The 21,732-nt window shown below is 39.3% G+C and overlaps 1 protein-coding gene across 2 annotated transcripts in view; it reads left to right on the plus strand.

The window, feature by feature from the left end:
* The first annotated feature begins 1,785 nt into the window (after positions 1-1,785).
* The window catches only part of Swt1 (Swt1 RNA endoribonuclease), a 118,564-nt gene continuing 98,617 nt past the window's right edge, over positions 1,786-21,732 (plus strand). Inside the window, exon 1 of one of the 2 annotated variants that reach the window (XM_083135544.1) lies at positions 1,786-1,882. Coding sequence is in view for 1 of the 2 variants with exons in the window: in XM_083135543.1 (XP_082991669.1) it covers positions 10,230-10,239 (10 nt within the window). In the remaining variant the exon portion in view is untranslated. Of the gene's footprint in view, positions 1,883-10,197; positions 10,240-21,732 lie in introns of those variants that run through there. The other variant, XM_083135543.1, reaches the window with a different exon arrangement.

Genomic DNA, 21,732 nt, shown 5'->3' on the forward strand with positions numbered 1-21,732 from the left:
TAACAAAAACATAAATATAAATTCGAATAGCTCAACCAACGGCATGGGTTCGACGTTATACGTGAAAACTTTGAGAAAATTAATCCACAACGAAAAGTGGCCCTCTTGTTTTATTTATATTCCCAACTTACAAACGACTTTTTAAACTTGTGCGAGATTTAGCACCATTATGCTTGGGTTGGCTTCACTGAAAACGCGGCAGCGAGACACAGGTCCTGCAACAGGAGGAGGGAGGGGCTCCAGCGTTGCCGGGTATGAATGGTTGACGGCAAAGGAAATTTGAGCCGGTGGTGCTTCAAGGAGTTTTTTTTTTTTTCCAAGAACAGGGAATTCTGAAGCAAAAATCTAAGAGGAAGGGGAAAAAGGAGAAACCTAAAAATGAGCGGGATACGGGAAAACTAAATACACATTGATGTGCTAAATTCTTGTTTCTGTTTTTAGCTTGTAGGAGAGCATAAACATCAGAAATATTAAGATCTCTGTTTTCCGTTTATGTATGAACTCAGCTGGTAATAATTGAGCTAAAAAGTGCAAAAATAAATAAATAAATAAATGTTAATGAAAGCTGAAGATTGAACCAATTTTACAAATCTCATGTCAAATGTAAACCAAATATTATTAATTACGTAGTAACACTCTTCGAACATCGTTCGAAAAGCCTGTTTATAATCTTATAGGTTCTAGATTTGCTTTTACAGTATCCTAAGAAAGCACTTACATGTCCTTTGATAGACATTTCTGGATATGTCCCTACAATTAGTGAGCATTTCTTTTATAATTAATATTGTATTTTTTTTTTTACTAAATATAGGGAATTTTAAGGCAAGGGAGGGAATTTATTTATATCCGAAAGGGATATTCCCTTCACAGTCCGAAAGATCATTGCTTTGAGCAGTGACCAATTTTGGATCTGGTTTCTTTTTGTTTCCCCGTTCTTGTTGTCGAGGTATTGCTTTTGCGAATTCCATCTATTGAAAGCGGACTGTAGGGCCTGTGCTGTGGTGTGATAGTGAAGTGCATTATGGAATAAAATGAGTGTGATTGTGCGGTGGGGAAGAGAACTTTTTGAAGACGCCGTTTTCCAGCAAGGATTTTGCTGCCAAGAAGCAACTTGTGGATGTACAAGTCCACCCCTTCCTTCTCTAGCAGGCATAATAACAGAAACGAAAAATAAAGTGCGCCGAATTTGTGATTCAGGGTACGAAGCTGATACTTCGTTATGCGGTTGTAAAAAAATATTCAGCTCTTTTCTGTTTCCTTCTGTTTTCGTTTCTTTATTATTATTATTATTATTATTCATTTTATCTAACTTTGCATATTTTTTATCTTTACGTTACTCATTGTGATAGGAATAAGACTGACTTAATTATCAGTTGAAATGTAGGAGATACACAGACTAGCAAATAAAACACCAATCCCAGGGATTTATCCAGAATTTTTAATTTAATGAAAAATTTCAGGGAACTGTTCTGAAAAAATGGGAGGGGGGAGCTCGATGTGTGTGGATAAATGACTAACCATGTCAGCCCAAAAATAAGCACAACGGGAAATAACCTTTGTCATGATAGGCTTACACTGTTGGAAAGGTCACGCTCCGCCACTGCTGTGTACTAACATTCCCAAATTGTGTGATCGGCTAGAATCCACTAACAGAACTACCCAACACACAATTTAGATGGAAAAAAAACGTAAGAAGAAAAGTGAGAGTCTCAACTTGGCCAAAAGTCAACAAAACAGGTGAAGGCCATTAATGAAACCAAGCAAGCAAGCAAGTTTTGGATGTTTTCCACACATGTGTTTGGCAACACTGATGCAGAAAGTGCAAGGCAAGTGGAAACATGTAAATGCGGAGAAAAGTAAAGATATAGTGCTTCAATTTTTGGTAAGGATTACATTTTATTTTGATTGTGCTATTTTCTTTGTAACGTGCGTGATTGTATTACATTTTTTGTACAAATGTAATTAACAGAATACGCATCTTTAGAAATTTAAAATGCTTTAATTCTGGTAATGAAGTCACCCCACAACCCGCTTTGGACATAAATTTTGTTTTGATCCAACCAATTCCAACGATATTGATGAGATTGATCTATACGTGAATCAAATGGTAAATATTTACATCTGAGTATTTTTTTTGGCGCAAGTATTATTGATAATAAACCGCAGCCCATGTGCATACTAGGGCATTTCTTTCATAGGAGGGGTGCAAGGGCCGTCTTGTATAAGACGTCCAAATAGCAGCCTCCCTTCTACGTAGTGCAACCTGGACTGCATTTTGCAGACTAACGAGGCTCTGCTGTCTGGGTCACAGGTTAATCGTCTGTGGGATCTATATTTTTTGCTGTTCATGCGTGTAAGTTCATCTTCGCGATTAGCCAAAAGAGAGAAAAGCGAAGCAATGATCAGTCTTTTGTAGGAGAAATAGCTCAAGAAGTACATTGGGTAAAAATCTGATAGTCCCCGGACACCTATAACTTTTTCGTTTTGTGAATTTTCGACATTCGTACTTACCCATCTGCTTCGCGGAACATTCTTGAAGGTGCATTCACGTTTTTTTTTATGAAAGTAATTGCATTTTTTTTAAAAAGAAAAAAGTGTTTGTGTTTGTAACTGAAGAACGTACATTTCCGCAAATGGTTTGTGGGGCTATGCGAGAATGGTGTGTGGGGCTACGCATATTTTTTTCGAAACCAATTTTTAACTATTGTAACCTATACATGACCATACCTAACCTAACCTTACCGGAAATGGTTCGTGGGGCTATGCGTCAATGGTTGAATTTCGCTATGAAACATTCCCACATCACACAAAACACCTTCCAGATGTTAGACAATGCTACAGGAACTTATTACCGTAAGTAGTTTCTTCTGTAAAAATGAAGAAATCTGTCCGGGGAATATCAGATTAATATGGTAAATATCCGATAACGCCCAAATGGATTTCTTCAAATTTACAGGAGAAAGCATCAAAAGTCACGCAGTCTCGCCAGTGTTTCCAAATGTGCCTTTTTTCACGAGAATTTTTTTTTTTAACTATGCTTTCCGAACCTAACCTAACCTTGCTGGAAATGGTTTGTGGGGCTATCGTGAATGGTTTTTGGGGCTATCCATCAATGGTTCGTGGGGCTATCTGTTAATGGTTTGTGAAGACAATGAACAGGAAAGTAGGTATTTTTCAGTTAAGAAGGTTGAAACACTGCATACCCACTCCAAATCTACAAAACACAAGCACGACGCGTGATGATCCATGACGAGTGCACACCATATTGTCTGTTACCCAAGCAGAACAAGGAAGACAAATAATGTCTCGTAATATGAAAAGTTGACACTATTTTATGGAAAAGGGCATAACTTCACCTTAAAGAATCTTCTGCACTGCAGAATGGGTTAGTATCAGTGCTAACATTAACGAAATAAACGAGTGAGAGGTGTTCAGGCCTTATCGGATAATTGCCAAAAAATTACTCTCTATATGAAAAATTGTGCTTCTTTTGGTGTAAAAAGCATAATGGCACCTTGAACTATGTTCCGCAATACACAATTGGTAAGTACGAACCATGTGAAACACAAAATATCCGATTTTAATATGTCTCCGATATATGAAACTGTTACCCAAGTCAACAAACTAGTGACAGCCTCTGCACCAACACCAGTCGTGTAATTTATTTCCTTACACATAGGATGTAAGAAAAAAGTGAATGAAAAGAGTGCTTGTTAAATTTGTGGACCCCACTGCACAAGAACAAGATAAGTGGTGTAAGGGTTGATCCTTTTGGAAGGCACCCAAATGTCAACCTCTCTTCCACGTGGTACACCCTGGACTGCATTTTGCAGACTAATGAGGCTCTGGCGTCTGGACCCACGGCCAGTATAATCCTCTATGCGACTTGTGTTTGTGATTATCCCTTCATCTATTTCATCTGATCAAGATTCATCCTGAGATGAGCCGCAGTAGCTCTTTGCGATTAGCCAAAAGTAAATGAAACCAGATCAATCAATCTAGAATAAGATAATAGCATTGGAAACCTAGATTTGTTTTGTGCTGTCATATCTGAGTTGAATTTTGGTGTATACCAATATTGAAGAATATATATACACACTTGTTTGGTTGTCCTTATGCATATTTTGCCTTGCACAACAAACTTACTACAGCTGCCTGGGAAGGTTTGTAGCATGTGCATGGAAACTTGCTACTCTTCCTTAGGTGCCAATATATTTGAATCAGGATTTATATGTTCAGGTAAGTCTAAGATGGACACACATATCTTGGTACCAGGAAACGTTTTCATGTACAAAAATATGCATTTTATACACATGAAAGTTGGAGTGCAAGGGGTGATCTGAGAAGGCACCCAAAAGTCAACCTCACATTCACATTGTACACCCTGTAGCTGCAGTTTTGCAGGCCAATGAGGCTCTGGCATCTGGAACTACAGCCAGTATAATCCTCTGTAGGTTTTTTTTTCTGTGTTTTGTCCATAAATGTACCGAGTGCTTCTTTTCAGCCCCAGCTTTTAACAAGACTAAGGAGATTTAGTCCTCAAGGACACACATTGATTTAAGCTGCAGCAAGGAGCTTGGACCTATATGATATGACAGGTGCAATTAGCCAAGTGCTGACACACCCTCAATTTTAATTTCAAAATCAAACCTGCAAGACAGACTTCTTGTCAGTCGCATTATTGATTTTATGTTTGTTTTCAATGTATTGTGCTAGGCAGTGCACTAAATTGTGTTCACATTGTCCATCTAAAATATACATTGTGAAGAATGAAAATGATGCCACCTGGGGCCCTTGCATCATTTTTTTGATGGAGAGATTTAGATGTTTTGTGTAATATAACATTTTTCACATTGTGGAAACCACAAAATACATAGGTATTTGATCCCAAAGTATGACGCTGAAAAAACAAAAGCGATCCAAGTAATTTCACCATTTTTTATTCATAAAAACCAGTTGTATACACATTCACATAGTGAAAAACATGTTCAAACAATAATGCCATTAAACATAACACTGCTAACCCTACGAAATCATCGATATTTACTATCACCGTCAATAGCTTTGCTTCTATTTTAGTTGTGCAATTTTCAGTGCTTCGTGTTTGGTGTTGTCATGTTGGTTGCTACATTTACTTGTATGATGCATTCAGGCTGCGCTGCTTGAGGCTAAGGTAACAGAGGTACATTTATTCACCACAACACATCTCAGCAAGCTAAAAACAACAAAAAATGTTCTTAAACAACATACTCTTCATAAACCACGGAAAGTTTTTCACTTTCTACCAAGGATACCATTATCGGTTGTCGGGTCATTCCACATCATTTCAACGAGACCATGTCACCCACCATCTCTGATTTGATGAAACTTGGCGTACACCCTTCTCTTATGGTTGTAATAACACCCTGATAATTTTTCACTCTGTTTCAAATGATTTTAATTTTACAGCACTTCAAAATGTCATTAAATCTGCCTTGTTTTGTCGCTCTCGAAACCCTCGACACAAGATACCATTGCTTACATTTTTTTTTCTCCGTAACTAATGTGTATTGTTCCATTTTAACATTTAGACTAATGCACCACCATTGGTAAAGTATGCTGCTTCACATGGCAGAATTAAACTTCATTTCTCAAAAACTACAGATAATATTCAAATTCCATTTCTTCCTCCATTTGTTTGTGTATGTACTCTAATTACAAGGCAATGCAAATATTGGAAGTTTGTCAAAAGCCGGTTTTATTTTTTTAGTTGTGAATTTTAAGGCATGAGTTTTTCAAATCTCAGAAATTTATAGAATGAGAACTTTTCATCGGAGAGAATTGGATGATGGAATGCCTAATGTTTACACAGAAAGTACAATGTTGACATTCCATGTTAATACAGGTGCAATTAGAAGAAGAATTTTGAAGAAAGAGTAATTTACTCAAGAAATCCTGGCCCAAGTTCCTTTTGTTTTATTGTGATTTCATCATGCTACGAATGGAATTTTAACATGGTTCAATTTCGATTTATATCTGTTAACACATACTGTGTAGTTTTAGCAATTACTTAAGATTTTATTTAATATATGCTTTCGTAGTTAGGTTAGGCAGGCCAGGTTTGGTTCTCTTAGCATTAAAACAAAGTCCCTAAATACATTCTACTAAGGTTCCGATTTACTTTACATTCATCCCCAGTAGTCTATCATAGTTGCAGTTGCTTGTCAACAGAAAATACATTGTCCATGGGAAGCGTGCATGCTTGCATAAAGTAATTTTTAAGTTATTTTTTTCAACGTAAATACCTTTTTTTGAAATGCAAACGGTGCTCAATACTTTAAGGAAGGTTCAAATTTCGTGTGACAATGATTGCCAAAATTCTACGATAACACAGGCCAACAAAATGAAGGGTCACAAAAAAAATTTCAAACTTTGTGGTAAATATAAAGTTTTTTGGGGTGATAAAACCAAAAATGATATCAGTTTTTTTTCCATCACCCACCAGTTTTCCACAACTGGCATCAATATTTGGAACTATATATATAGAACTACTGCGTATGAGTGTCCTTTCCGAAGTAAGAAAATAGCCTACAACCTTGGGATCGCCCCTATGTCATGACTTGAATCCAGGGCCATGTTAGGAACTCCAATCAGGGTGTGTACATCACGAAAAAAATCAGTTGTTCATTTTCTGGGGTTAAGTGATGGGTAAAAAACACTGAAAAGTTCAAATGAAAGGCGTAATTTTAAAGATAGAAATTTCAACAGAGAAAAGCTCCAGTTTTATTCTGTACAGGTATGAATGTACATGATAGAGAATATATTAATTTCGTTGCTTGCCTTGTTACGTCCATTTTCTCTTATGTGGAATGCTGCGAATGTTTCTTCTCCTCGTATGTGACATCTCCGGAATGTCATGGTGTAGCATCCAGCAGTAGTCTCCCATCATATGAGTGTCCTCCCTACCCTGGTATCTTCTTTCCATCTCCTTTATGTCTTGATAGAAGCGTTCTCCTTGCTCCTTCCTCAAAGCACCAAGGTTTTAAGGAAAAACATCTAAGTGAGGATGTAAAAAGTGAAGTTTGAGGCTCACGTTACATCCCAACACTTTGAACTTCGCCAGCATATTTTCAACAATGTTTACATTATCTGGGTCTTTGTTGTTTCCAAGGAAGTTCCGAATGACACTTTGGAAGGCATTCCAAGCCTCTCTCCCCTCATTAGTCATTGTAAGTGGGAAGTTGTCATCTGACATGAGTCTTCTGATGTCAGGGCCAACAAAAATGCCTTCCTTTAACTTGGCTTGTGATAGGTTTGGGAACCTCTGGCATAGGTACGTGAAACAGACAACTGTTTCATGATGCCCAGTTTTATAATAGATGTGGCAGGAGAACTTTCTTCACATTAACGAGACTTTCATGCAAAATGTTCTTCTCTCCTGTTTGCGTGGTATTCCTTGGTGGCCAGTGTTTTTGTTCCCAGTGTTCACTTCATGCTCTACTGTCCCATTCATAGATTTAGCATTGATACTTGGTGTATCCGCCCTGTTGACGACCAAGAAGCATGCATAACACTTTCAAATCTCCACTCATGGTCTCTGGACTTCAATTTTGTTAGTAGGAACTGGAGATTTTCATACGTTTCTCTAAGGTTCACTGAATGCCCAACAGGTATTGACGCAATATTGTTGCCATTGTATAAAAGAACAGCTTTTAGGCTTGTTTTTGAAGAGTCGATGAAAAGTCTCCATTCATCCGTGTTGTACTGGATGCCAAACCTATGCATCAATCCTTCAATATCACTGCAGTACACTAAATTGCCCTCTTGTGAGAAACAGGAAGAGAATTCGCGATCTCTGTTCCTATAAAATGTAACTGATGATCCTCTTTTCCTGCAGCCTGGAACCTAACAGTTCAGCTTTATCCTTTGATAGTCCTAAATCACAAACTAATTCGTTGAGTTCTGGCTGAGTAAAAACTGAGGTCCTTCAAATTCAGTGTCACACGAAAAGTCGCTATCATTCTTTTTTTGCATCTATGTCTGTGGTGTCACTATCATCAACTTTAATGTCTTAGGTGGCTCAGGAACGGGGATGTCTGGGCTATGAGAACAGGGCTTATAGCTGAGCGAAGGTTTGAATACACGATTATTTTTTTTATTTTTGAATTATGGCCCTTCACGTCACAGGAACAAAAGTAGCAGTCATCCATATGGTGCTGTTGTTCCCTCCATACAATTGGAATGCTGAAGCAGAACTTTTTCTTTTTATCTTTAACCCACTTCCTTAAATCCTCTACACACACATAGTATATACTTTTTGTGGAGCCCATGGTTTGTTTGCATCATCTAGTTTAACACCAAAATGGGCATAGTACACCCTTGTTTTAATTGAACTCTGTTGTGTTCCTCTGGTGTTTCTTAATTGTAAACTCACGACAAATATAACAAAATTAGTTTGGAGAGTTCACACTGCATGTACACAATTACAATCTGCCATTTGCAATGAGATAGTTCATCTACTTCTTCACCAGGACCGCTGGTCTATAACAAATGAATTCGGACACACAAACAAAATTATAACATGCCAACGATATATCAATTACATAAACTAGGTCTGGTATATAAAATGAGGTCTGGCGCATGGCAACAGTCGACATACGACAGGTGCCTCGAATGCATATACTACATTCCTTTTTTTTTGTCACCTTATCATGCATAGATGTGGGTGGCGCTTACATATATTACACATGGATATATTATACATACGCACTGGCGAATTTTTGTTGCGTACGGATTATGATAGTGTTGCCAGCCAACAAAATATCACTGAACAATAGGAAAAATCATAAATTAAGTTTCTTCTTTTTTTTCCTATCTCGTGGGTGGGATGGGCTCTGCGTCGATTTGGAGGGACACAGGATGCGCAAGTGAAACACTGCGATTTCCTTCAAATCCCTGGCGAAAGGAAGGTGGTTCATGGAAATTGTGACAAAATGGTAGGTGATGGACAATTTTTGGTGTCATTTTCGAATTCAGTATACCAAAATACATAAAGAACAGGTTAAATTATGAATAAAAGTTTTTTCACTGTCGGCCTGTGTAATTAGTCTTCCTGCTAGGAGAATTTGAAGAAAATCATAAAACAATCGGAACCGTTACTGAAATCCCATTTTGCTAACTCCTGTGGTTAATGTAGCCTCCTATGTATGTACAATATTACTAAGTAGAGTTGAATATTTTCCCATACAAAATTAATAATAATAAAATGCAGGAACCAGGCCAGAACTTCATGTTTTCATATTCTACCAAGAAATATAAAGTCCCACATTTTTTTAAGTATTTAAAAGAATGAATTTTTGTGTTAGAAAAATAGAATGCTTTGCATTTCAGTACATTAGTGGCATGAAATGTGAATAAAAATAATAATAATATCATTTGATATGTTATGTAGTATTCCTCATACACAGTAATTATTATTTCTACTCTTCAATTTTATATCAAACAACCTTACTCACCTCCAGAGCTCACACTAGTGTGCGTTTGTGCATAATTTATGCCCAACTTTCAGAATTTGATGCACAAAAAGCATACCTTCGACGTGATATGACATTTGCTTTTTTTTACTCTTGTCAAGAGCTGTACCATGGTTTCGGCACTGTTTATTATGAGCAGTGCTCGAAGAATCATCTTCAGAGCTAGGCACAAGCTCTGAAAATCAGGCACCAGGAAACCACCTACTAGCAATTGTGCATACTATAAGAAGCTGAGAGGTGTAAGGGGTGACCTTCCACGTAGTACACCCAATTGTCAACCTCACTTCCACTTAGTACACCCTGGACTGCATTTTGCAGACAAATGAGGCTCTGGCGACTGGAATTACGGCCAGTATAATTTTGTGTGTGTTGTCCTGTTTTTTGTCCTTGTGTATGCTGAGTGCCCCTTTACAGCCTCAGCTTTTAACGAAAGTCAGAATATTTTAATATTTTAGTAACACGACACTGCAGTTATGCTATTTTAATCATGGTAAAATATTTTAAGATTTTTAGTTATGCAACGTTAGAGTTGTTATTTGTAACGGTAAGGGGCTGGACCCTGTATAATGTGACGGGTGCAAAATAGCCTAAGTGCTGATGCACCCAAAATTTTAAATTCAAGTTCAAATATAAGAAGCTGAGCCGGCTCCCGTGGCAGAGTGGATATCACATCGTGCTACTACGCCAGGTGTCCTGGGTTCGAATTCCGGCCTGGGCATGGATGGTGGTGAGTGTTCATTCATCAATTTCATCATATCATCACTTATCCCCATCTTTGCAAATTTGCCAAAAGTGGCACAAAAAGCGAGGTAAAATAAAGGAAATCAATCAAAAATCAATCTATAAGAAGCTGAACATCACTAAATCAGGTGAGAAGCGGGAAAAGGGGGGTTGGGGACAAATAGAAATAAATTGTTACTGATTCTATGAAATGTTCACAACGTTGATAAAAAAAGTATTTGCTAAATACCTTGATAAAAAAAACATTGCTAAGTCTTTGGGCCTAAGTATTTTTGCAGTGACAGCCATTTAACTTGTGCCTATTTCTTTATTGTAAGTTTGGCAGAGTTACCCTCTTGTGACGGGGTTACTGAACATTGGCTCATTTTTCGTCAGTTATATAAGCATACATAACATAAATATTAATGAACTGACTACTTAGAACATGAGAATTGTAACTTTGATCACCCTGATAATCAGTATCAAGGATAGGTATCTGAAGAAGAGCCTATTTAATAATAGTATTTTGAGAAGTGTACTTTTAGTGAAACAGGTTTAACAAACTAGATAAACACCTTAGTGTTCAAAAATAATAATGAAACACACACAAAAAAAAAACATGGTTTGAAAGGAAACCAACGATGAGTACATTTAAATTTCTCTATGAATTTTTTTTATTGCGATGCTGCACAGTAGTGGCGAGTAATGGGGCTTTTTTGCCCCTGTACTATGCCCTCTTGTCTACCAAGAAAAAAGTGAACTAGCTCCCCCTTGCCCTTACGTTTGACACCCAATCACCACTACTGATGCTACAGTAATTCTGACTCCCCAAAGTTTGAACTGACAAATTTTACACTACGAGAGTCAAATAACCCCAAAATTTTATTACTTTAGTGTGAGCACTGATTGAATATTAATGAACTGACTACTCAGAACATGAAGATTACAGCTTTGATCACCCTGATATTCAATACCAAAGATAAGTGTCTGAAGAAGAGTCTGTTTAATAGTAGTGTTATGATTGTACTTGTAGTGGAACGTGATGAAGGCATAACTATAGTATTGTATCGCCTATAGTACTACCAAGGTCAGGTTAAGTAACAAACGAAGTAAATACCTACTTAAATCCTTTTCTGTCTTTTATAAAGAAAGTAAAAGGTAAAAGAAAGTAATGATGCATTTAAATTTCACCATGTTTTTGTTTGATTATGGTACTAGAGGAATTCTGACTCCCGTTTGATTATGGTGCTAGAGGAATTCTGACTCCCAAAACTTCAATCTGACTTACAAATATTACAGTACAGGAGTGCGAGCACTGCACCTGTGCAAGAATTTCTGGAAACACTATTTTAATTCAAATTATTTAAACTACAGGGTGAGGCAAGAGTCTGGCACAACCCTTTTAATTTGAAAACTACTTGACGGAGGATGATGAAATTTCGGATATGGGTAATTGGTTTGGGGCACACCAGATGAGGCTAGTGTGTATCATGGTGGCCATCTTGGAATTACATCCAGATTTTCAAATGGGAAGGTGGTCATGGAGCATATCATTTTACATGTGCATTTTCTCAGAAATAAGAATATACAGTTATTTTTCCCCTAACTTTATTTAGTAAGGATATTTTCACAGTTGAAGTTCACATTTGGCATCCTACAAGATGTGCTCTATTTGTAGCCCGTTCTGTGCTACACACAACGTAAGATGTTTCAACCAGTCCTCATGGACACGCAATAACACTGCAGGGTCGACAGTCACATGCTTGTTGGATCCGGTGCTGGAGATGTCAGAGATCAGTGATTTTCTCTTGATAAACTATGGCTTTAAGATGACCCCAAAGGTAAAAGTCAAGGGGTGTAAGGTCCGGAGAACAAGGTGGCCACTCAGTGGGCCCTCTTCAACCTATCCATGATCCAGGATCTGTTCATCCAACCACTACCTGACAATTCGCCATGTGGGTTCATCAGTGAAGGGAACACTTCTTCCTGGAGAATATTCAGATATTTTTTTTCCCATTCAGGTTGCCATGGATGAAGACAGGTCCCACAATTCGGGTGTTCCATATCCTACACCACATCATTAACTTTGCTGCACAGACTTCCTTATGAGGATCTGTCCATGATGGGTTGTTATCTGACCTATAATGATGATTGTGCTTATTTAGCACACCGTTCACAAAGAATATGGCCTCATCGCTAAACAGAACACTTTTCGGGAACTGGGGATCCTCGTTACAATGCGTCAAAGCCCAGTCTGCAAACTGTAACCCCCTGTCTGGGTCATCCTCAGTTAAGAACTGCTGCATTTGAATTTTGTAGGGATGCAGCTTGTTAGTATGCAACACACAGAGTGTGGATCTCTGACTGACTCCTGACACTGAAGTTAAATGCTGGGTACTGCATTTCGGGCTATTGACCAAGGATGCCACGATTGCCGTTGCTGTTTCTTCGTCGGTAGCTGTTCTCGGTCATCCACTACATTCTCTGTCACACACGGATCCCATCTCCTTAAACGTCTGCATTACCGCAACACTGTGGTATGTGAGATGTCGTCTCTCTCTGGATGCCGGGCATTGAAATCTTCTGCAATGACCCTGGCACTGCGCTTCCCACTTATAACAACAATTTCAATCCATTTTTGGAGAGTTAGAGCCATGTTAGATCACCTGGAACAAATAAATACCAACACATTACATTATGCTAAATGTGAACTTCAACAGTGAAAATATCCTCACCAAATAAAGTTTGGGGGAAGAATACGAGTAGGGGTGTAAGGGGTGACCTTCCACGTAGTACACCCAAATGTCAACCTCACTTCCACGTTAGTACATCCTGGACTGAAGACTAACGAGGCTCTGGCGACTGGCCCCATGGCCAGTATAATTTTGTTTGTATTGTCCTGTTGTCCTTATGTGTGCTGAGTGTCCGTTTACAGCCTCAGCTTTTAACAGAAGTCAGAACATTTTAAGATTTTTAATTATGCAACGGTAGAGTTGTTCTTTGTAATGATAAGGGGCTGGCCCCCGTATAATGTGACGGGAGCAAAATAGCCTAAGTGCTGACGCTCCCACAATTTTAAAATCAAATCAAGAATACGAGTAACTGCATATTCTTATTTTTGAGAAAATGCCCATGTAAAATGATATGCTACATGACCCCCTTCCCATTTGAAAATCTGGATATAATTTCAAGATGGTGGCTTTCAAGATTACCCATATCCGAAATTTCATCGCCCTCCGTCAAGTTGTTTTCAAATTAAAAGTGTGGTGCCTGACTTTTGCCTCACCCTGTAGAATGACAACATTATCGTGATGCAGTTCTTTTTTTTGTAATACAAAATCGAGTTATGATGATATGATGTACATTCTGCAGGTATATCTGTCCAATAATTCAGATCTATTTCTGGTTTGCACTCGGGTGCTGGGTTCAATCTGCAGTGGAGGTATGTTGTATAGTGGCTGGGATCCCACTTTATGGCAGCCCAGTCCTGATTCAAGTATCTGCATAAAGTGGACTTCAAACATCAACTTTTCAATGTTCTCCTAATATTGCCACAATACAAAGTGATTGTTAAACTCAGCAAATTATGTTCCCTGCAATAATGCTTATCTTATCTTCATTTATCCCCTCCATGTGTGTCTGCCTTGATGTGGCAAGGGGCTTAGTAGGGAGGCCTTTCATCTTTTCATTGCATTCGTCCTCCATCTCTCTGTAACTAAGGGTCCTACTAGAGGAGTCTCGATAAAAAAAGCCTATCCCAAGGTGTTTGTTGCACGTGCCGATGGGGTAGTGTTGGAGGCAGGGGTAGTTGTATTCACGAATGTGTCCTGAGGGATTTAGGCTTGGTCCTTGAGTATCCTTCATTTGGGAGGGGGGTAGGCCTTCCTCCACATACAGGGCATTTCGAGGCAACTTCTTATGGACCTTTTTTAGAAAATGTTATTGTTTATGGTTCCTAAAAACACGAAATGGGGAAAACCTCCAAAGCATACAAGTTTCGTGGAAAAGACAAGTAATGTCACATCAGTGCCATGTTATCTTGTAATTAGCATAGTTAACAAGACCGAGAGTAATGATGAATCCAAATACAACAAGAAACATGGAGCTGCCATGTTCCTTATCAAGAAACAGCTTGGCTATGCTGCTTCTTTAGACATACAAGAAATAGAGAAATGGGAGTCTCTTTATCCAGACCAGCACAGATTGCCAGACTAATAATCTTTTAAAACTAAGATCTTTGGGTGACTTACCTGTTTGAGTTGAGCCCACGTCAACTGAACAGTTGTAAAGGTATCATACGCCACTGAGACCTGCTAAATCCTGCATAACAAGAGATCATTGAAGAATTCCCAGACCAGCATGTAACAGCTGTACAGGGCATAAGGACCAGAAAGTCTGGAGAACTTCTTGCAACCACTTCTCTAATTCTTACGTTCAGTACGACCACTCTCCCCAGCAGTGGCATATGCTGGGTTCAAAACCTGGGCTATCTCTTCATATCATAATGTTCAAATGGGAGGCTCTTTTTCGTTCAATTTCTTGGATATTGAAGTAATGTGACATTGTGATTAAGAAACATACATTACAATTTACAAATAATTATAAAATTGTCACTATTTCATTAATATAGAAACAGTAAGGAAAGGATTTCAAATATTTCATGGTTTTATAAAATATAGAGGCATATTGTGAAATATTTATGTAGGCCTATGTGCGAGAATAAAATATATAATAAACTTCTTACCTTGAATATTTAATGGTAACACTGTTAAACCTTGTTTCCAAGGTTAATAAAACTTAAAATGCTGACCAAGGGAAACTTTTATACTATAAAAGATATATATAAAAACGTAACATTTCCACCCTCTAACAGGGACTTCTTCAGACTAATATTCACAATAAATTGATGAAAGATACAACCATCATCTTATATATACACTCCCAGTACAGGGTCCATACACAGAAGAACAGGAAGGCCTCCTAGCCTTCTCCCATTCTATGTCGTGTCCCGTTTCTTGTGTGCACTTGAATAAAGCATTTTTCTTCCTCTATAATCTTACATCATCCTTATGTTGTTTCAACCTGTCATTCATTCTCTTCTTTGTTTCCCCTATGTACACTCTCTCACTTCCTTGCACTGAACCTAATATATAATCCCTTCCTCTTCCTCTTCTCTGCTTTCATCCTTCTTCTTGTTTGCTATCCTAAAAATACTGCGGCCTCCCTTTCTGTATGTTTTTATGCCCGCCTTTCTAAGTAATTTGCTTATCATCCTATCTGTGGCTTTCCCCATACTCCTTATACCAAACCACCTCTCTTTTTCTTTCTCTTCCCCCTCTCCTGTTTCTTTATCATCTTTCTTCCTTCTTCTTCTGTTTACATCAAGTCTGTTTTCCTTTTCATACCCATTCTTTTCTAGTTGCTCCCATAGGCTCTCTATTTTGCTCTTTTTCTTCTTCTTTCATGTATATTTTCTTGATTTTCTCTTCAATATTCTTTATAAAATTTATTTTTGTCCCCTCACTCACATCACTTCTCTTGTGACAGAAGACTCCAGCTGCACACATTTTCTGATGCCAAGTGGTCTCAATCTCCTTTCCTCTCTCCCTTTTCATCATTATATCTAGGAAACTTATCTTCACTTCCTCTTCTATTTCAAGTTCCAGTAATATTCCTCGTGCTTCATCTTCTATTTCTTTGACAAATATGTCCAGCTACCTCCTTGTTCATCTCCATATGCCGAAACAATCGTCCACATATCTGCAGAACAAACTTATCTTTTCCCCTCCTTTTTCGATTACTTTCTTCTCCCATTCGTTCATCACCAATTCTGCTAAACTGGTTATATCCGTTCAATATGGTGTGTGACCACCTCTGGCACCAATACAAGCCTGACAACGACGTGGCATGCTGCGAATCAGGATACCAATGTCATCTTGTGGCAATAACGTCCATTCCTCCTGTAAAGCATCACGTAATTCCTGGAGAGTGGTTGGTGGATGCTGGCGTGCTACAATCCGTTGTCCTAGAGAATCCTAAACATGTTCTATTTGGATTTAAGTCAGGTGAGCAACCAGGCCACTTCATTTGCACAATATCTTCATCTGTCAGGAAGTCATCCACCAACCCTGCTCTATGGGGACAAGCATTATCATCCATGAAGAGAAACTCTTGTCCGACAGCACCTCGAAACAACCAAACATGTGGAGTCCAGATCTCATCTCGGTACCTGATAGCTGTTGAGCCTTGCCAGTTTTGCCGTACCACTTCATGCAGATCTGTTTTTCCGGTTGCCATGATACCTGCCCACACCATGATGGAGCCTCCTCCATATTGGTCTCATACCACAATATTGTCGGGTCGAAATCGTGTTCCTGGTTCTCTTCAGATGTGAATCGGAGTGGAGAGCGAATCTTGACTCATCACTGAAGGCAACGTTGGCCCACTGTTCATCCGTCTAGTTGACATGCTGACGGCACCACTCCAGATGTCTTCTTTTCTGAAGTCGTGTGAAAGGGACGCAGACAGCTGGTCGCCTGGAATACAGTCCTCTTAGTCGAAGCCTCCTGTATACTGTGAGTCTGGATACAGCAGTTCCAGTGGATGCTGCAAGGTCAGATCCCACCCGCTGTGCAGTACTACGGGAGTATCGTCTTGCTCGGAGGGCCATATAACGGTCTTCTCTCACTGTTATCGCTCGTGGTCATCTTGCCCAGGTCGTCGGGATACATTTTCAGTCTTGACAAATTGCTGCCACATTCGAGATACAACAGACCGGTGCACATTGAGCCATCTGGCCACATCAGATTGCGACTGCCCGTAGCGTATTGTATACACGTTACAAGTTGATGCTGGATTGATACGAGCAGACACCAGGAGGTACATCTGCTGCTAAGGGTGCTGCAGTCATCATCAAACTGTGGTCCTGCAGTACTGCTGGATACGACTGCCCTCTTCTGTTTAAAACACACGACCATAATACTGTGCATGCATTTAACAGCAATCTTGGACTATTGTATGGGATGTTTCTACCTGCAGGATGAGGTTTATGATTGTTGCTTTAATTTTGCACACTAGTGTAGCTGTGTGTGCAAATTGATGGACCGCATGGTTAACAAGCTTCTCACCTGGTTTTTGAAGGAGTACTCCCTTATTAATAACTTTCAATGTGTGTTTCGCTCCAATTGTTCTACGCAGGGTCACCCAGTTCAGCTAGAAATACACATTCAGGATGCTTTCTTGAACAAGGAACACTTAATTTAACAGTGTTATGACCAACATTCACACCCCTGGACATAGTGTTCTCTATATGGATGACCTAACAATATTTTGCCACTCACGGAATCTCGCACCAGCTTCTCGTCAGCTCCAACTGACCATAAATCATTTGGTTGAGTGGTCCTCCCAAACTGGTTTCATCTTCTCATCCAAGATATCCGTGTTTGTCCACTTTTGTGGTCAGCATATGTACCATCTTCCCCTGCACTTCAAAAATGAGGTCCGATTTCTTGGACTCATTTTCGATAAGAAATTAACCTGGTAACCTGACCTTCTCCATTAATGTTCTATTGTCTCAGAGTTCTCAAACTTTTTACGTGTTTTAGCTCATACTTCTTGGGGTGCTGATGTACCGTTTACTTATCCGGTCGAAGTTCGATTATGGATGTGTTTCGTATTTGTCCGCCTGTCCATCTAGACTTTGTATCCTAGACACCGTCCATCATGCTGGTATTCGTGTATGTTCCCATGCTTTCCGTACCAATCCCGTCACCAGTTTTTATGCGGTGTCTGAGCCATCGCTGTCTCTGGGAAGACAGCGGCTTATATTGAGTTACTTCTCCATCTTCGCTCGATGCCCTTGGATCCGTCACATCCCCGATGAGAGAAGGCTGGCTCTGTACCAGCTTCATCCTTGTGCCACTACACTATTTGGTATTCGTGCAGATGAGATCCTGTCAGCACTTGGTGTTGGTAGTGATCTCCCAGGTGTCTCTCAACTCTTTATCGCCTATCCCAACTTGGGAGTTGGGAGAGGAATTGACTTCTCTTACTGCCCTCCAAATGACAGAGACAACAATGGTCGATTACCAGTGGAGGTTTTTAGAGCTTCGATATCAGTACCCCAATTTTAATGTGTTTTACATGGATGGGTTCTTTGTTGTGGAATCTCAAAGTTACAGTTTCATTCTACACCCTGCCTGTTCCATGGCAGAACTGTATGCAGTCCTCAAGGCATTGGACTTCGCTGATATTCACTCCCTGCAGAAAGTCATATGCACAGATTCCACCAGTGTGCTCCAGTCTGGAATTACCGAGTTCCAGGCATTCTGCAGTGCACCGTATCTTTCGACAGCTAGTGTCTTTGTGTGCCAGATCTTAAGCTCGTTTCTGTTGGATCCCTAGTCATGTGGAACGAAGAAGCGAATGCTGTTAAGTCTGCTGATGCAGACGGCGATGTTCTCATCCACCTGCTGCAATCTAGGAACCTTCAGAATGTTTTTTGTTGTTCCATTTGTGACACGTGGCAGGCTGAGTGGAATGAGATAAGGGGAAACAAATTAACAAGCCCATCAATGGTGCTTGGCATTCCTCGCCCCGTCCCTCTTGCCGGGAAGAAGTCATCTTAACGCGGCTCCAACTAGGACATAGCAATGTAACACATCGTCATTTGCTGCAAAGAGTAGACGCTCAGTCGTGCCGTACTTGTGACATTATTTTTAGTGTTCGACGCAATCTTCTCGAATGTGCCGAAATTAATTACCTCAGACACTATTTTTACCTTCCCAACAATTTCCCATCCATGTTGGGTGACGATGACACTGTTTTAGCGAATGAGCAGGTCTCTTCCACTGTTTCTGAGGTAGTTTTGAAACTATCTTTACCTTTTTAATGTGTTTTGTTCATCCATTTACAACATTCATTTTTAAATTTTCTCAAGTGGGTTTTTACACCCCTTTTTTAATTTCAAGGTAAGGGTTTTAGATAAGGGGATCTTTCCCACATAACTTGAAGGGTGCAAAATGGCCTAATGTGTTGTAAAGTAAAGTGCTCCCCTGTGCATAGCACCACGCCATGAAGGCGTATAGGGGGTGTGCACTGACACACCCAAAAATTTTAATTGAATCAATCAATCAATTGAACAGATTTATGTGGTTGAATTAATGTGGATAGAATAATACTTTAAGAGAATTTACTCAAGTATATTTTGTAAAAAATAATAATTATGTATGGTACATGGTTGAACATTTAAATATAATTTAAATGTCTTCTTATATACTTAATTATACAATGATTTCCTTTGCCTTTTGTGAGAATTATATGACTATGAACTGAAATGGTCATGTACCCTGTTATGCTTGGACTGATATAAAATATTTATTGAATGCTAGACAGGGTAATTCCATGTCAAATCAACCAAGAAAAAATAATTTCTGGAGTTTGATGTCATGGATTTGACTAATTTTTGGTATACACGTTTCTTCTCATCTGAAATATAGAAAATATTTTTATTTTTCATGTTGCCGGTTTTTGAGTTATTGAATTTTGAAAATTGACAAAATTGCCCAAAAACTGCTCACTGCTGAAACTTTAAATATAAAGTATGCCCAAATGAAAAGGAGACCTTTGCTGTAGCGGCAGCATATCTAATCTGTGAAAGGTCTTCCCCCATTCCCTTGTTTCTATCTGGCCCTCTGGATTACTTCCTTGTAAAATCCTTTCAATCTCTCCTTCCACCTCACCCTGGGTGCCAAAGGAGCAGATTATATTAACGCCTGAATTACGAAAAGGGGGTTTCACATAACATTTATATTTTTTAGTCCCTGGTTCGTTACACATGTTCAGCAAGTGAATAAATATTTGGTTTAAAATGGACAGTACTGTAGTTCTTAGAGTTAATTCTTAAATCAGAACATTTTGGCGCATCAATTATTCAATACAGAAATATCCAAATATTCAAAGCTTTTTCTAAAGGGGACTTGGAACAGCAACAGGGGTTGGCTTACACCAAATACTACATTATTATATTCAGTCTAGCCACCAAAAGTGGACTAAACTCGAGGAGACGTGGGGAAATACTGTTTTCTTTTAAAGCCCAACTGGCCTTTTTTATAGGCGGGGTAAACGTCCATAGCTTGAAAGACAGCTCCCCCACTGGGGAGATAAAAAAAACAGGGGAATCTAATATCCAGTAAAGCAAAATCCAATAAGGACATACACTTACATCCAGTAATATCATAAAAGTACTCATGGAAACATATTACTTAACCCTACACCTTGTAGCTGGCCAGCAATTAATTAACATATTACGAAAACCAGTAATGGTCATTCTGACCATTACATAGTTCCCCCCTTCAAGAGGAACAAGGAAAAACAATATACCCAAAACAAGACCATCATATTTACAAAATCTTTCAACACAATTACACAACACACACTAAGAAAATTCAACTGTTCTCAGAGTATCTGAAAAATGAAAAAGTTACTAGTTCATTCACTTTATCACATTGTCCACAATGTTCACAGACCCACCAAGCTTCCTCTTCCTTGCGAAGCCCACCACTGAAGTATCCTCTCTAGGATGAAGTCTTCCTGGCAGCATCTTCCCCAAGTAGGTGTCATCTGATTCCTGGTTTGACTCTCCACCGAGTCCCTGGTTCGACTCTCGAACTGAAATCCGTCACCGTGTCTTTCTTGTTTGCAACTTGGAGATTCGCAAATAAAGAATACTGTGTTGTGTAAAGGAGGAAATGGGGGTAAGTTATATACAATTGAAAAGAAATAAAATAAAAAGAAGATTGGCGGTTGGCGCCTATTATGACAGCTGGGATTGCTAGCTAGGCATCCTGATGGCATCTTTCCGAACCCTCATTAGAAGTTGTCGTGTGGTTCCTCCCCTTGGGAGGGGGTGTAAGGGGTGACCTTCCACGTAGTACACCCAAATGTCAACCTCACTTCCACGTTAGCACACCCTGGACTGAAGACTAACGAGGCTCTGGCGACTGGCCCCATGGCCAGTATAATTTTGTTTGTGTTGTCCTGTTATTTTGTCCTTATGTGTGCTGAGTGCCCCTTTACAGCCTCAGCTTTTAACAGAAGTCAGAACATTTTAAGATTTTTAATTATGCAACGGTAGAGTTGTTCTTTGTAATGATAAGGGGCTGGTCCCCGTATAATGTGACGGGAGCAAAATAGCCTAAGTGCTGACGTGCCCACAATTTTAAAATCAAATTCAAAAATTCAAATTCCTCCCCTTGGCGGTCCGCTGTCCCTTTACCTCACAGGAAAAGAGCTGGTGGTTTATGGCAGGACAACTTCTCTGGTTCACATTCCACAATCTCACAATCCTTCCCATTCTTTGCTCTGAAAGTATTTTCTTTAATCCTTTCAGACAATAAACGTGGACCTGAAAAGTTCGGTGCAAATTCATCATAAACGCCATGCAATCTCTCAGAAATAGGTTGCTCTCTCAGCCACACCTTCTTCCCAATGCGAGATTTAC

Source organism: Lepisma saccharinum, chromosome 14, assembly GCF_977018435.1.
Source record: "Lepisma saccharinum chromosome 14, izLepSacc3.1, whole genome shotgun sequence".
Taxonomy (NCBI): Eukaryota; Metazoa; Arthropoda; class Insecta; order Zygentoma; family Lepismatidae; genus Lepisma; species Lepisma saccharinum.